The sequence below is a fragment of the Parus major genome, chromosome 1 (genome assembly GCF_001522545.3).
Source record: "Parus major isolate Abel chromosome 1, Parus_major1.1, whole genome shotgun sequence".
Classification (NCBI taxonomy): Eukaryota; Metazoa; Chordata; class Aves; order Passeriformes; family Paridae; genus Parus; species Parus major.
This window is the reverse complement of record NC_031768.1, coordinates 64,785,501-64,801,700: the sequence shown is the minus strand read 5'-3', so window position 1 is coordinate 64,801,700 and position 16,200 is coordinate 64,785,501. Positions and strand designations below refer to the sequence as shown.

The 16,200-nt window shown below is 43.3% G+C and overlaps 1 protein-coding gene across 2 annotated transcripts in view; it reads right to left on the bottom strand.

Moving 5' to 3' along the window:
* Positions 1 to 5,193: 5,193 nt before the first annotated feature.
* SMAD9 (SMAD family member 9) overlaps positions 5,194 to 16,200 on the bottom strand; it is a 36,704-nt gene continuing 25,697 nt past the window's right edge. For both annotated transcript variants that reach the window (XM_015635836.2, XM_015635845.2), the window contains exons 5-7: positions 15,422 to 15,643; positions 11,015 to 11,271; positions 5,194 to 6,608 (exon numbers count right to left, since the gene is read on the bottom strand). In XM_015635836.2, the coding sequence (XP_015491322.1) occupies positions 6,465 to 6,608; positions 11,015 to 11,271; positions 15,422 to 15,643 (623 nt within the window). In that variant the 3' untranslated portion in view covers positions 5,194 to 6,464. The remainder of the gene's footprint in view (positions 6,609 to 11,014; positions 11,272 to 15,421; positions 15,644 to 16,200) is intronic.

Genomic DNA, 16,200 nt, shown 5'->3' with positions numbered 1-16,200 from the left:
AAATGTTCACATTGACTGTAATGGAAGAGTAGCTGACTCTGGAGGACATAGTGGTTATGTCTACCTTGCATAAGAGACACGGCCTGAAAATTAGATTTGTTATCTGTACAGGCACCAAGTTTGCAAGCAAAGCCCAGGTACAAGTGGAGGTGTCCTCTTGCTAGGATTTTTATGTGCCCCACCTCCCTGGCAGAGAAGTGCAGCATCAGTATGGCAATGTAACGTAAGGCACACCTGGGCAAGGTGACTGGAAAGCCCTGGGGTGAACATGTATCAGGATTCTGGCCGTTCCTGGCTGTTCTGGAGCTTCCTATGGGTAGATGACAGGTACAAACCAAAGGCTGTGTTCTGTGCTGGTTTCCAACATGCAGAAGTGTCTGTTGGCACTAGAGACACAAAGTGATTTCTCTCAGCTGAACAAAGACTAAATGCCCACTCAGGCTTCCTATATCTTGCAGAAAGGTAATCCTGGAGCTGCCATGAGGAACAAGCCCCGTTTCAGTAGCTGCAGTGAGGCCTCCAGGCTGAGAAGTGTTTTATTCACAGATCTGAAGTCTCAGAATCTCTCTCCCAGCTGCAAGATTGGACCAACTCTGTCAAGCTCTTTTTTCATGGTAACTTGACCTCTTAGTTGCTCTTTGGGAAGCACACTTGTTCATCCTTATGTCCTGTTAAAAATGTGATTTCATAGTCAGGAGTCCTCATGAAGATTCCTGCTGTTTCCCTTTGGGCACTGCAATTTCCCACCTTATCTTGAAATTAGTTGGTTTGTTGCAATTCCCAGGTTAGATGTTCTCTTTATATATAGTCCACATCTTTCAACTGTGCAATTTCTGTTCAGACTGCATCTTTCTTTGAGGAGCACATATGGGATGTGTTTATAGTGTCCTTGAACAGTGTCCCAAAGTTGAGCTCCTCATTAGTCTTGCAGCAAGGCAGAGGGTAATCTTTCAAGCGTGGTTCCCAAATTCAACCAGAGCTTACTCTCTGGAGCACATGGGACACCATTTGCCCCACTATAACAAATGGCTAAATCAGGAAGCTGGTGCACTCTCCTAGGCCAGGTGTACAGGAAAAACCCAAGCAAGGATTGTGGTACTTTGAGCTGCTCCTAAAACAGGCCTTGACAATTAGTCCAGATGTGAATGTAAAAAGCTGTAGTGAACCAAGTGGCTGCCAAGCATGCACTGCCTTGATACCTCCAGTGATGACCACTGGGCTTATCTGATTGTATGCTCCCTCCTCCTCCTCCTCAGTCTCCTCATCATCTGGCTACTGGAACACCCATGAACTGTAAATCCTCTACAAAAATTTTCTCATCTCCTTCAGTGGGGTCTCCGTTCACTTAGAAGGGCTTGGGTTCAGATGTTCAACAGCCTGTTCTCCAGGTTTCTCCAGAGCAAGGAAGTCTTGCTTCTGGCTTGCCAGGCATCTGGGACATCATCATCATCAAATAGTTTGGGTTGAAAGTGACCTTTAAAGATCATCAAGTCCCAACCTCCTGCCATGGGTAGGGACACCCTCCTATAGAGCAGGTCAAAGCCCCATCCAATGTGGCCTTGAACACTTCTGGGGATGGGGCATCCACAACTTCTCTGGGACAGCTTTTGCTGTGCCAGTGTCTCCCCACCCTCACAAATAAAGATTTTTTGCCTAATATCTTAGCTAAAACTACCCTCTTTCAGTTAAAGCCATTACCCACTTGTCCTATAACTACACAGCCTTCTCATTATATAAATCTACATTTTGGGCAGCACTTCTCAACTTTGAAAAATGGCATTTAATTACTCTACCTTATGACTCACCGATCTTTATTTGTTGTGTTTGATTTTGGTTGTACTGTTAGGTTATGGGGAGCCAGGGGAAGAGGTGAATAGTACAGAGGGTATAATGTTTCTTTCCTTTGCTGAGCACCATGTAGTGCTAAAGTATTCCTAAAAGCTATAGTTGCACCAGAGCGGTCTTGATCCAAGAAAATTAGTCTTATACTTGATACCCTTCTAAAGTTCCTAAATTGATCAGGCTTTTTTATTAATTGTTTCCATGCAGTCAAGAAGCAAAGTCTCTGCCTGAGCTGCCTCTGTAAATCCAGCTGTTTGTGCAACTCCTTAGTCACTGGTGAGATTTATTTGTAGAGCTGATAGACAAAGGTAGGTGTTGTAAGCCAGGAAGATTAGATAAGGTTAGAGTCACAAATGCCTTGTTTTCTGCATTTTAAGAGGGGTGTGGTGAAGATGATGTTCACAGCAAGAGATGTTTGGAGTGCTGATTTTATACTGAGCGAACACGAATACAAAATAGCTAAGGAGAAACGTGTTTCATCCTGAAACTGCTGCTAATAGAGAGCTCCTTCCTGTGGCAACCAGTTATCACTGAATCTCCACAGAGACCCAGAGGATAATGTATATTGGAAGGGATCTCACCATGGCATCAAGTCTGACACCCTGCTCCAGACAGGGACTGCTTGGAGAAGGCTGCTCAGGGCGGTGAGTCTTGACACAGTACCTGCTGGAGACATGGAAGGGATTTCCTCAACTCCAGCTGATGCTGCTTTGGGCCACAGTTCCCCTTTATGTTTCTGATACATTATCCTTCAGACCAAGCTCAGTGAAGCATTCTGATGACGATAAAGACATTGGTGGAATAGCTGCTGATGGGAAGGGAAAGCACATGCTGCACCTTGCAGCGCTACAGCCACTGCTGTACCTGAGCAGCTTTTCCAAGGTAAGGGGATGGGACTGAGCCACCCAAGCAGCAGTGCCATGGAATGGCTCCAGGCAGTCAGGGTGCAAGATTTGCTTCTGTCACCTCTGGATGCAAGCAGCAAATTAATACTGGTCTGGTGAAGAACTAGCAGCAACTAAAGTTATCTTCTCTCAACTATTTAATAGGAAAACAAGTGGTCTATGTACCATGCTGAGTGTGCTTTATGCCTCTGCCTCAATAGACACCCACCGCTGCCTGCTGATGCATGGTACTCCTCCACAGAAACTTAAGAGGCTATGAACTGCTGATGACTCAAAAAAACATTTTAAAAATCTGCCTTCAACTAAGTTGTCTTGCTGTAAGTGGTTTTAAATCTCTCAGGAAGACTATCTCCAAAGCTTGAGTATTAATGAGTAGTACATTTATAAAAACCTAAACTGACTACAGGTGTAAAGGTTCATGAAGACCTTTCAGCAGAAATTATCTTCCAAAGGGGAGAAGATATTAGAGATACAAAGTTATATTGCTGTAAATTCTAAGAAGCCTGAATTTTTTACCAGTTTCAATTCACATATGCTAGAGAAGCCTGTAAAAGAAACTTAGTTCAAAAAGAAAGGGAAATAAATGGTTTATTAGCCTTACTTTTTATCTCTGCATCTGGACAGGGGTCATCTTACTTACTTTGTCTCATCCACTGTTGCCACTCCTCCCATGTACTATGGGCTTTGGGGAAGAGCTGTCAGCTTCTGCATGTTTGCACAGCACAGTGGGCTAAGCCCCCAGTAACCACCAAAACAGGAAACAACTGACACAGTGGTATCAGCCTTCCCAAAGGCTAAAAACTGAGATGGCTGTTGCCAGAATTGGCCAGATTTGATCCAGTTTTCAGCAAATAGTTAAATTTGCTGAAATTCATCTCATCCTAATACAGGTGTTTTAAACGGGTCAGAAGAATCATGCTCCAGAAATGCCTCTTTTTTACTAGGAAGGCAGTATTAAGGACTACCTTAAATGAGATGCATGTATGGACTGTATGTGAAGCCAAATCCTATTTGTAAAATGATTACTTATAAAGGTAGGTATAAAGGAAAGGAAAAGCTTCTCTGAATTTACCAATTTCCATTTAAACCAAACAAACACTTACTGAACAAACATCATTACTAGGCTGGGAAAGTTAGCACACCTTCATGAGGGTCCCAGTCATCTCTTTGGATACATCCAGTGTAGCAGTCTGTATTTAAACTAGTGACCCGAGTTCTCCTTATACTCAGTGGGAAGACACAAGCATATTCAGAGTGCAGTGTATTTCACCTGCTTGAAATACTTTATGATGAAACAAATAATGCCCCAGAAGAAGCTGCTTCTCTTCACTGGCCATCCAATTTTACTCTGCAGCATCAATAGAAAACCAAATTTTGGAGCTGCCCAAGAGCAGATGCACCTCAGAACATTTATTTTTGCTCTCTGTGAGGAAAATGACAATGCTGGGAATGTCTAAAAGGAATTATTAGCTTTCTCTCTGTATTAAAAGGGAAGGAGGTTTCAGCCTAAAAGGCAAGGAAGAATCTAGGATAAGGGACAGAGCTAGATCCTGGACAATAGAGATGATTTCCTCTGTCCTTAGCTGCCTAAAAAAAAATAAAAAATAAGAGCAAAATCAAAAAGTGCTTATCCTGGAGCAAAGGTGCAACTAGAGAAGAGAAGCAATGAACATGCTAAAAAATGTTTCCAGTATCTGATCACTTATGATGAAGGGAGCTGAGGAAAATGCATTTTTCCAAACTGATGTCTTTAAAGGCTGCTAAATAGTAAATGGCACACCTGGATTTATTATTATTATTATTATTATTATTATTATTATTATTATTTCTCATTGCTGCAAGAGAATGTAAAGTTTTTCCTATCTCACAGTGACATTGCTGACATCAAATGGTGACAGAATAGAGTTCTTCACACTTAAAAATGTCCTATACAACTTGCTATTACTGCTCAAACTTAACAACAATTTATCCTTCTGTTCCCTGCTAATGCTGCAGGCAGCTGAAGATGCATTCAAATGAAGTAACACTGTTAGTTTACTCACTGTCTTTCCAGTGAATGTTATTTCCTTCTGTGTGATACAGCTGAAGATTTCAGGTGGCCCCTTCTAATTATGCAGCAAAATGTGTAGCACCAGATATTGTGTGAGAAATACATATTCTGAAAAACTTTTTTTTTCCAGTAATACTTCTACTGTGTTCTATGGAGGAATGATATTGGAGAGGTTACCACTCTTTTCGACTCTTAAATAAAAACAATTTTCAGTGGACTGTTACGCCTCAAAAGAAATAATACTCGACTCTTCCAGCAAAAGGAAAGCCCATCAAAAGGTAGTAAGAGTTTCACCTGTCTTCCCAGGAAAGGTTTCCAAGTGAACAGCATTTTTCAAGGATGGGATTAGGGTATGGGCAACTGGTTTCCCTGCTTACAGAAGGAACACAGACGAGGTTTTGCACATAGATTCACTCTTCATTTGTTTGTGGCTTACACTGCCTCACCATCCTCTGCAGGCAAGGCGAAAGCTCAGCAAATGAAGAAGATGAGAAACCATCCATGGGGATGTATGGAGTGACTGCCAGGGAAGCCCTCAGTCAGACCCACACAATGCAGTCAGATCCTGAGGGCTGGCCCAGTACAGGGGATTGGCATGGCTGACTCTCATCTCCTTCTCATTGCATCCTTTGAGTGTGGGGCTTTCTGTTCCCAAGCTGAATGATAAAGTAATTATTTCCTTCTTCAATGCACACTTGATTTCCCTTTTCTGAATCACAGTTCAAGTCCCTTTTACGTATACCCTTGATATCAGCACAGCAGTCTAAATACAGTCAGTCCTAACTTTAAAACAAACTACATCAATACCATAGAATGGATAGGATTCAGTTTACATGCTGGACACATATGCAAGTATGTATGTACTTTGCAAAAAAGCACTGGAAGTTAATTAATTTTTTTTAACTCACGGGCATATATTTAAATTATTATTTTTTTTTTAGGAGCCTGTTGCTTTTCAGTGCAGCAGGCCCGTACCCTACTGTGTTACATGAGACTACTTGGATTGTCCAGATTGCTCTGAGATGAAGTTCCTGTGCTGAACATGGCCCAAGGGCTCCCTCCTACCAAATCACAGGAGAGACTGGTGTGCCTCAGCTCTTCAGAGGATTTGTTATCCCATCGTGCTTTGCAGAAGGGAGACAGACTGGAATTGCAGTTTAGTCCTTCAGTTCACTAGATGAAAGTCATCTCTATGCATAAGTCCTATGCACCACCTTAGGTCGTCTTCTGGACTCAAAATCAGGATGTAAGATGAATATAAATGGCACAGAGATCTGACTTTGGTTGCCTGCAGAGGGGTGAATTTCACCTACAAGGAACAGCTACAGCCAGGTTTCTGAACCCATGTGAAAGTGCTGGGAATTTGCACCATTGACTGGCTTGGCTGGGGAATGAAGATGCTCACAGGAAATGTTTGACACTTTTGCAGGAATTTGGCTTATTTTGTAGTAGAGAACAGATATGCTATACCTGAATTCCTAAACTTACTGTACTGGCATCAGAGTAACTAGAAACCACAAAATAAGACAAAAAAAAAAAAAAAAAGAGAGAGAGTAGACTATGTATAGATATATTTACATCTACATACATCTACATATAGAAGCTTCTGTTCATGGGAGTTCTATAAGCCACTGCCTGCAATAGCAAGGGAATTCTAGAGATGATTTTTAAGAGACTGAGGAGATGGGGTTGTGAGGTGAGCCCATCTGTGTCAGCACCTTATCCAGCCATTGCAATGGTCCATGCAGGTGGATCTCAATCCAGCAGGGCGTGCTTGTAACATCTTGGCGATGATACTCTGCTCCCCAGCCCTATAAAGAACCAACCAAAAAGTGAGGTGGTTTTTTTTTTTTAAAAAAAAACACCCAAAACATTAAATCAGAATTCCAGTGCTCATAGTCTAATACAGCTACAGATAGTCCACCACCCAAGTACCCGAGATTTAATGTTTTATCCTAGGGATAATTTTCTCTAGAAGCTTTGCTCCTTTTTAAGGTCACTATTATCATCATAATTACCAGGGACTCAATGCTATTAAATTAAAAATCTCAGTCACACTTCCAGGTGCTGAGAACAACTGGCATGGAAGGGCCTGTTTCCAAGCGTGGCTGCCTGCAAACAGCCCATGGGGAATGGTCCCTATTGTTTGCACCCCAGGGACATGCCCAGGAAAGTCTGGCAGACTGCTGTCTGGCACCAACAAAAAGCAGGCCAGCCTCTTTCATTAACAGGAACTAGGAATGTTCCTGGGCACTGCTTCATGAATTGGTAGAGTTTCATCCTGTAAGACCTTAGAATTTCTAAGCATTTATCTAAATCTCTGGAAACTTACAGCAGTTCCTATGTACTATACTTAGCCTATGTATAAATATTTCCACAGGTTTTCTACCCTTGAACATGTGCCCTTTCCCAACAAGAGTTCCTGGCTGTCTGCTGTGGGAAGTCCTGCAGTAATTTCTTCAGCTCTCTTGGGGAAGATAAGGGATATGAAACATTTGAGAGAAAATGGGGATGGGGTGCTGGCAGGGAGAAAAGAAAACCTGAAGTACACATGCTTCAAGGAGAAGGTTTAAGTTTGGAAAAGGCTGTTGTCCTAGAGAGTGGTTGGGTACTGGAACAGGCATCCCAGGAAAGTGGTCACAGCACCAAGTCTGACAGTTCAAGAAGCACTCAGACAATGCTCGTGTGTGTGACTCTTGAGGATGGTGCTGTGCAGGGCCAGGAGCAGGACTTGATGATCCTGATGAATCCCTTCCAACTCCACACATTCTATGATTCAAGCAGGCACAGTGTCTAAGCAGTGCTAAGCAGGCAGCCTGACGTCACAGCAGCACAAGGCATGCAAGTCACAGGCCAAAGTCTTGCAGCTCACCAGCTGTCTCACTGGCAGAACTGAACTCAGATTTCCATAGGGCAATGTGCAAAACATGGTCCCACTACCGGATGAAAATCTTCATTTGTGGGATGCTGATCAGACACTGAGTCATACCTGTCATTATGACAGACAGGCAGGTCGGTATGTCATGAAAAAAGGACATGGAGGTATATTAAGACTGATGGCTGCCAAAGTCACCAAAATTTTAGAGTGCTGAGCAGCTCAGACAACTGTGGCTGCCAGAGCAGCCACTTCTTTAGATGATAGCTGGAAAACTGAGATCAATACTAAAACAAGATGTCACCATAAGTGGTCTGGATAAAGCCCATGGTAACTAATGAAGAGAAGAGGGAAGAAAGCAGAAGAGTAAGATATGGACCCACCAAAGCCCCAAGAGTACTTCCAAACAGGTAGCATTTTTCTGAACTGCAGAGCATTTATCAGACTAGAAAAAGCCTGCGTTCACAGAACCTCAGACAGATGTTCTCTAAATGTTTGCAGAAAACATGTGTTTGCCAGCACAGTCAGACTTCTGAGGTGATGAAGTCACAAGTACTCAACTGCAGTGAAGATACACAGCCAAGAGAGCAAGTGCCAGAGAAGCTGGCACACCTTGCAGACAGGCAGGACAGAAAATCCAGAGGAACAGCAATTACAGGATTCAAATCCAATGCGCCAGATTTGGGGGAGCCTGGCAGGCGGCTGGCCATCTCCCTCTGCTGGCAGCTCCCAAACACACCCAGTGATGCTGTCTCTGGCTGGAGCACCCCAGGGGAAATGCCAGGAGGTCAAGGACCCTGATGTTCCCTGTATATCACTCTTGGGTTGCAGGTAGCCTTCTTCACCCCAGGACTGAGAGAAGCCCAGAGCTGGAGTTCTCTTAATGAGGGAATAAATTGAGTACAACTTTCAAAGCTGCAATGGTATTTTCCACAGATGGTGTGAAAAGGATACCAGTACCCCCATGGGTCCTGCTGCTCCTGCCAACACTTCCCACCTCCTGTGAGCAACAGCCTAGGCTTCGTGCCCCAGAGTGCTGAGCTCTCACATCTGCTGTGTGTTCCACTTAGCCCCAAGACCCAAGGAAATGAGGGAGGGATTGTTCCGGCTTCAGGCCTCAGCTTGGAGGTCTCTTCCCTTTGTGCTCCAGCTACCTCAGCTGCGGAGAGGTGGCAAGAGCCATCCTGCTTTGGTTATCAGCAGGGCTTAATGCTGATAGTACACCCACATTTTGAGCTCGTCTCAGCTGTTCTATGGGCACACAAAGGGCATCAGAGGGGATAAGACCTTCACCTCTCTTTGTCCCATGCCCTGCATCGAGAAGATGGTACAGTCCTGGCAAGTTTCTCATGTCTTGGTCCCTACCAATCCCTGCCTCCCAGCTGGTAGCTCAGGCACTGGTGGGATCCAGCCCCTTGGGCTGTAGGTGACCAGCAGTAACTGGACACAAGTCAGTGGAGAAGCCACTGCACTGCCCTGCACACTCTTGGGCTGTGGCTCTGACAGACAACAGGCCCCTCTGGGCACTGCATCCCCAACACCCAGAGTCACTCCTGACCCCAGACTGAGCAGAGGAGGGCTCACTTCTTGGGAGGGAAATATTTTGGGAAGACTGAAAACACGAAAGCGTATTTGCAGGCCAGGAAGAAAGAGCCTAGATGAGATTTGCATAGCAATTTTCCAGACGTCATGGGAATGAGTTCAAAATACATCCTTGCACTGGTCTTCTGGTGCCTGAGGCACAATAATAGCTGCTATTATTTCAACAAAGCAAGGTGATAATATGGCAGCAGCATTATATAGTGCATCAACACCACCATTTCTGCTGCCGTGTTGGGCATGGAGGTAGATAACACATCAAAGAGCCTGCCCCTGAATCACTGAGATAATGAAAACATTGCGTAACTGGCTACACTGCCTTTACAAACAGCATGCCCATTCATGCCTTCCATTAAAGAAAATGCTGTTTGTTGGGTTTCTTGCCTTCCTTTTTTTGCCCTAATGCTTGTATGTGAACAAGATATCAGTTCCCTCCCAAGAACAAAGCAACAGCATGGTCATGGGCATGGGGATTTTGGCTTGGACTCTTGGGAGAGATTACAGGGCACTCTTAATGCTCTTGAAGACTTCAGAAGATGGATCCCCAAGGATGGCTAGAAAAAGTTAGACCAGAAAGATATGTAGGACTCAATTCATTTGCTCTGTAGAACTTAAGGAAACGGGACTTGAGCCTCAAGCACTTTTTGGTATCTTAGATGTGAATTCAATCATCTCAGTTCAGTCATTTGTATAGAAACAAATCTGCAAGAAAAAGGCAAAGACACACTCAAGCCATTTTTATGGTACCTAGCAGGACCACAGGCTTCTAATGGTGCAACTGCTCTAGTCTGCAGGCTGAACATTGCTGCCAGCTCTCCCCAGCAGCACTATAGCAAGCTGGTCTAGCATCATCTGGGAACTATCTTGAAACACTTGCCATTCTTTAGGGGTTAAATGCCACAACAGGCATGTAAATAAATCCTAAATACTAAAAGGAGTTGAGAGGTCTCATTCTGGTGGGAAGACCATTCAGAAATTTGAGAAAATCCCACAAAGACTGATAGATTTCCCACAGAGCAGTCAGACTGTGAGATTCAGATAGGAAGGACATTAGAACAGTAATGGCTTTGGTGGCCTCCTGTCTCTTCCAAATAACAGGGGTAAGGTCAAATTTTCTTTTGGGTTTTCTGTTCTGCTTGCAAGAAGCCCTTCTGGTTGTGTGGCTGGCCAGAGTGAATGTCATCACAGAAAGTAAGACAATATTTGTCAGGGATCAGGCAGATGCCAAACAACAATTCTCTGCAAACTCAGTCAGGGATGAAAAAGGACACAGTGTTTCTTGATTGAGAAAATATATACCAGTCTATGGTACTGGTGAGACTGTACATTAGCCTAAATACATAAGGACATTCTTTTCAGATCAATGGCTCTATCAAGCTCAATTGCAAATCAGTAACAGGAGAGATCACAACTGCCTAAGATATGTGCTACTACATTTACATGTTGCCAAGCTCTTCTGAGTTAAGCTTTCTGAACAACCAGTAGGGGAACACTATTATGCATTCTCTATTTTCCACAGAGAGCCTATTGAGTATCTAAAATTTGTAACTTAAGAGATTTTCATGTTAACCACAAAAGCCATTGATTTTGAGCACCTGTAAGTTTAAGGCAATACTGGAAAACAGGCAGTATGAATTGCTGTTCAAAAGTTGGGTATCTACAGCCTCCCTTGGAATAGATTTGATGGGATCTAGTTTTACACCAAAGCTAGCAAGGATGCAAGAGAAAGCAAAGGATCCTTACTTTAACAAAGCTCATTCGAATAGTACACATCTTGGTCAGCTCATACACCACTTCGAAACCGTGATTGACTGACTGGGCAAGCAGCTGGGCAAAGAGCTGGTTGTTGAAGATCTTGAGGCTGCAGCCACTGGGGATCTTGCAGACCGTGGCTGGGTGGAAACCATGCTGGTAGTTACAGTTGCGGCTTTGCACAAAAATACTGCTGTCGCTGACGCATTCGGCATAAACCTCCCCACCAACATAGTAAAGATGAACACCTTGAAAAACAAAATATAACATGAGTTATTTCTCCACTGTTCACAACACATTTTATGCCAGTAATAAATTATTTTACTGGTTTGGGTATACAAACCCAGGATCCTTCCAGGATCTTTGTTTCTCAGTGCAGATTGCTTTACTTTTATTTATGACAAAATACACATACATAAATATCAAGCACATGTCAACCATATCCTAAACATCAAAACTATCCAGGAACTCAAAAATCACTATTGCATTACACAGATAAATGTATTTTCACTGTTAAGCAAATGCACACTGGCCCACTTCACTGCATGCTGTTGTTTTACTACAGGATCCTACTGTTATATATTTAAAACACAGCATGGTGTGTACTTAAAATAGCTTTTCTGTATTTTGCTTTATCTGCCACATCAGAACTATGTATTTGCATTTACATGATGTGACTTACTCATCAGATTCTGTTCCAAGCAACCTTTAGCAAGAAAATGACTGATTTTCCTCTGAACTTTTCAGTGTCCTAATGACTTACTAACTCAGATTTTGACAGTGACTTGGGGAAATTAAGGTGGAAACACTTCTATCCCTGCAAAGACTCATCCACCAAGGATATCTGCTTGCATGAAAACATACCTGAATTGGTGGGAGAATTTATCTTAGCCTAATTCAGCAGCCTTGAAGGTGGGGATCACCACTGTAACACAGCAAGTGTGTAGATGCCTTCTGTAGCTGATAGATGGAGAGAGGCACTATGACAAGATGATTCACTCCATCTGCTAGAGAGTGCAGGCTCAGAGCCAGCTTAAAGCCACGGAAGTCTGTGCAGGTGCTGAAAAGGCTCTCCCATTCCCTGCCCCTGCTGGCACACCTGCTTTCATGCTGGCAGCAACAGCTGAGGATTGGGCTGCTGTCCAGGCTGAGGAACTGAACCAGCTAATATATTTAAAAACAAACAACCCAAAATTTATTTTCAGCGAGATCTTGTGAGATCTTCATTAGCGCAAGTGTGGCAATGGGGACCCTGGCTGCTTGAACGTGAGCACAAAACCACAACCTGAAGGGGGCCAAGTCACGCTGTGAAAATGCCCAGACAGTCACCCTTCCCATGGCTAGATCAGGGGAATATGAACCCTTCCCATGGCCAAGAGAGGTGGAAGAACTCAATAGTTTGTTTTTGTAGAAACTGCCACTAAATAAAAATAAAATTCTCTTTTCTAATGCTAGGTATGCCCTTCAAACGCACAGAAATGTTCCCAGAGCCTCAGTAGATTGCCTGCAAAGCTACTGGTAACTGTGGTTTAATAATGCAGCTGTAGTAAGTTTTATTCCTGGTGTCTTTCATACAAACAAAGACTGGTTACATAGTCCCAGCGTGGTCATCATTCTGCAGTCATAACAACAAAGGGCAGCAGCACATCCTTAGGACAAAACCAGCATCTAAACAGAAGTGGGAATTGCAAGGGCAAAAGCAGGTTGAATGGGAAAATAATCTGGGAAAAATATACTCTCCCATAGTCTTCCAGGGTGACTCAAATGGGAACCTTAAAGTCTGTCTTCAAGCCATCACTTGACTTCTGAGCACCCACAAGATCTGAAATGAGCTGAGAGTGGCAGGGGTGTGGCTCGGAGCACACTCTGGTACTGCACTGGGAACAGCAGCCACAGGAAAGCACCAGCCCCAACTGCACCAGGCACTGTGGGTGCTGCACACTGCAACTGTTACCTCCTGACCTTCCTTCCCATGGATATGGATAAAAGGGAAGGACAGAAAGTACCTTGATGGAGTCCACATAGCTTTCTGAAATAATCTGATAAAGTGAGAACAGAGAGTAGGGAGAGAAGAATAAGGACATAAATGTGCACCACATTTCAAATCTTCAGGTGTAGCTACTGATTTAGGGTCACCACAGGGGGTGTTAAGGTGAAAAATTTTAAAGGCTGGGTTATTTCAGAGAATATTAAGGAACCCATTTTCTGAAAAAAAAAATAAATTATGTTTTCAAAGGCATTGAAAGACAAACATTGTGCTACAATAACAAAAACATCAATGTCACTTCTGAAAGCAGAAGTTACAAATTGTTTTTTACTAGTGAACTTTTTAAAAGTAATAAGTACAACACTAATCAGTGTGTATTCCTATTATTCTAATATTCATTCACCAGAGGAATGCATCCTAAAGGAAATCTAAAGAAAAGCAACTAAATACATGTTTGTAGAAAACCAAATCAAAGGTCCGTATGTTTTAGTGGTATTTCATTGCTCCCTGCAGAAACTGAAAATTCAGCAGTCTCCAAGCATCCACATCTTTTTGACATTGATCAAAAGTTCCTTTTTTTGTCCTTGAAGTCTGACTGCTGAACCAGGTCCAATTGCTCGTAGATGTTGCATTGTGTTCCGGTTTGTTTTTAGCTTTGATGTGGCATTTCCAGGAAACAGTTTAACGCTGATACACTAGATGACAATTCAATCACATATCCTTATCCTACTGAGCTAATCTTGTTTACTCACTCTTTTTTCTCCCGTGTTAACATGTGACAATTGTATCCATTTCAGCAGCTTTCATCTGTCCACCATGCCTTTGAACTATATGCTTCTGGAGCTGCTCTGCACTCTTCTGCAGGCCTGCACTAATGCCACTTGTACTCCACTTGTATATGTTTTTTTTAGGATTTCCATAAACAGGGAAGAGCAGTAAAATTAAAGATCTCTGATAAATTAAGCTCTTCTCTGGGCAACCTGGTCCCTTCCCTCGGGCACATTCCTAGTGTAGGACTTTAAAAGACTTTTAATGAATTAAGACAGATCTTCACACTTAAATGGATGAAAACCATTAGCATTTTACCTAACTTTATTTCTGTTCTGTCTCTTCGTCTTTTGGGGCAGAAAGTCAGAAGCTGTAACATCGCCAAATGACAGCTGGGATCTTTTGTCATTCTTCTTTCAGGGACAAGCTCATCTTTGATCTACATCCCTCTCTGACAGCTTACACTGGTAGGATGTAAAGCTTAATTTTCTAAGTAAGTTAGAACTAGAAGTACAACACGTTTGCAAGCTGCACAATGAACTGCTATGGCACACACTTGTAGCATCTGCAACATAGGGGGTTTCCATTTGTGGGGAGGGGGATGAAGTGCAAGAGCTGAGCACAACACTGCCTGCTCCAGCCCTCAGGTTCACTGCTGTCTGCAAAAACTGTATCACATTCGTCTCAGAGCTTCTTCTTATTCAGTCATTCAACACTAGACTATCAAGAGCCAATTAAAATATTGCCCTAGGCCTGGGAAATGAAGTGAGGTTGACAAGATAATAGGAGTGGAACAATTAGAGTTAATTAGCCCAGTGGGAAATGCATTCCCAGGCAGCTACTGGTGAGAGGCTTGGGTTGGCAAGATAATGAGTCTAGACTGGATCTACCAGAACAGGCAAAGCTTCATCTGCATGGAGAAGTGGCTGGCACAGGGCTTCTGACTCACCACCACAAACAACAGTAAGTTCTGGGAGAATGTCAGACCCTGCAGAGCCCTGGGGAGCTGGAACGGAGTGTCCAGGTGTGGTCTCCTCGTCCTTGGCGGCAGCAGCAGCATGTCACATTGCATGCTGAGGGTGTATGGCCACCAGAGGTGGAGCATGCACCAGTAACCACTGGTGGAAGAATACAAACCTTCCTTTTACTAGTGAAAAGCTGACGAAACAGGGACTGGCAGGGGGGCAGGGGGGAAAAGATACAAAAACAATTCTACCAGAGTTCTTCAGCGAAGTAACTCAACTACTAAGTGTTTCATCCATCTCCCTTTGTTATTTGGTGGGAGGAGAAGCAGCCCTGAGGCACCAGCAATTATCCTTTTAGTGGCATTTCAATGGCAATATTCCCAGTTGCCAGAAGCTCTAATAAATAAAATGAAAATACATACTGCTAAATTAGAACACACAACTATAAACAACATTTTTTCTCTTTGCTGGCCAAGTAAATAGCCTTTATAAGGAGTTACTCTGCTGATTGTTACCCAGTCAGAAAAGAATGCTCTGCTTTTCTTCTATTTCAGAAGTAATGTCAGAGGTTTGATTTTAAAGCAAGCGCATCTGACGAATCAGCACGGCTTGGTAATGCAATGCATGGATCTTCTGAGCTCTGAATATTATTCCTGAGGAGAGGGGATTTCCTCTTACCTTTTCCTATGTGTCTCCTGGTGTTTTCTATAGTAGAATTGCGGTTTACATTTGAGAGCAGACCCAGGCAGAACCTGTTTTTGTTATTTGAAGGATCTGTAAATCCATCTATAAGGATACTTCGAGAGGAGGCCTGGAATGTCTCCCCTACCCGGTTGTTGAGTTCATAGTAGGCAACTGAGCACCAGTGTTGGGGTTCCTCATAACAAACAGGCCGAAAGTCTGTAGGAAATAATGTTAAGCAGATGCTCAGGTTTCAGCAATATTTTTTAAGCAATCTTTCTCTGTTTTCTTTCATTCCCTCCCACTCTACGCCCCCGATCTCTTCATCTAAACAGTCACTTATGTCATACTTTATCCCAACAGCAGCTTCCATTGCTTCTTGATTTTATGACTGAAGTCCCAAACATGCAAAGGGTTGGTGCACCAGCTTAACTCTAAGCCTCTGAGGAGCCCCACTTCTTAGAAGTGGAAACTCCACTGTATTAAATCAACCACACTGACATTCCTCACTGAACTGTGGCCCAAAGTATACACCGAAAATAGTAAGGGATACATCTGCTCTGCACACCAGCAGGAGATAGGGATGACAGATGGGCTCAAAGCAAGTCAAAACTGAGCCAAGTTTTTGGTATTAGGCCTTCAGCCTAATACCAAACTCTGTAGTCCAGAAGCAATAAATCACTCCAATTTTTGCACGCTTTCAGGATTTCTGCTTCCATGTGAGACTGTAAGCAGAAATATTAGCAGGGTCACTTCTTTTGCATCCATCCCTGCCC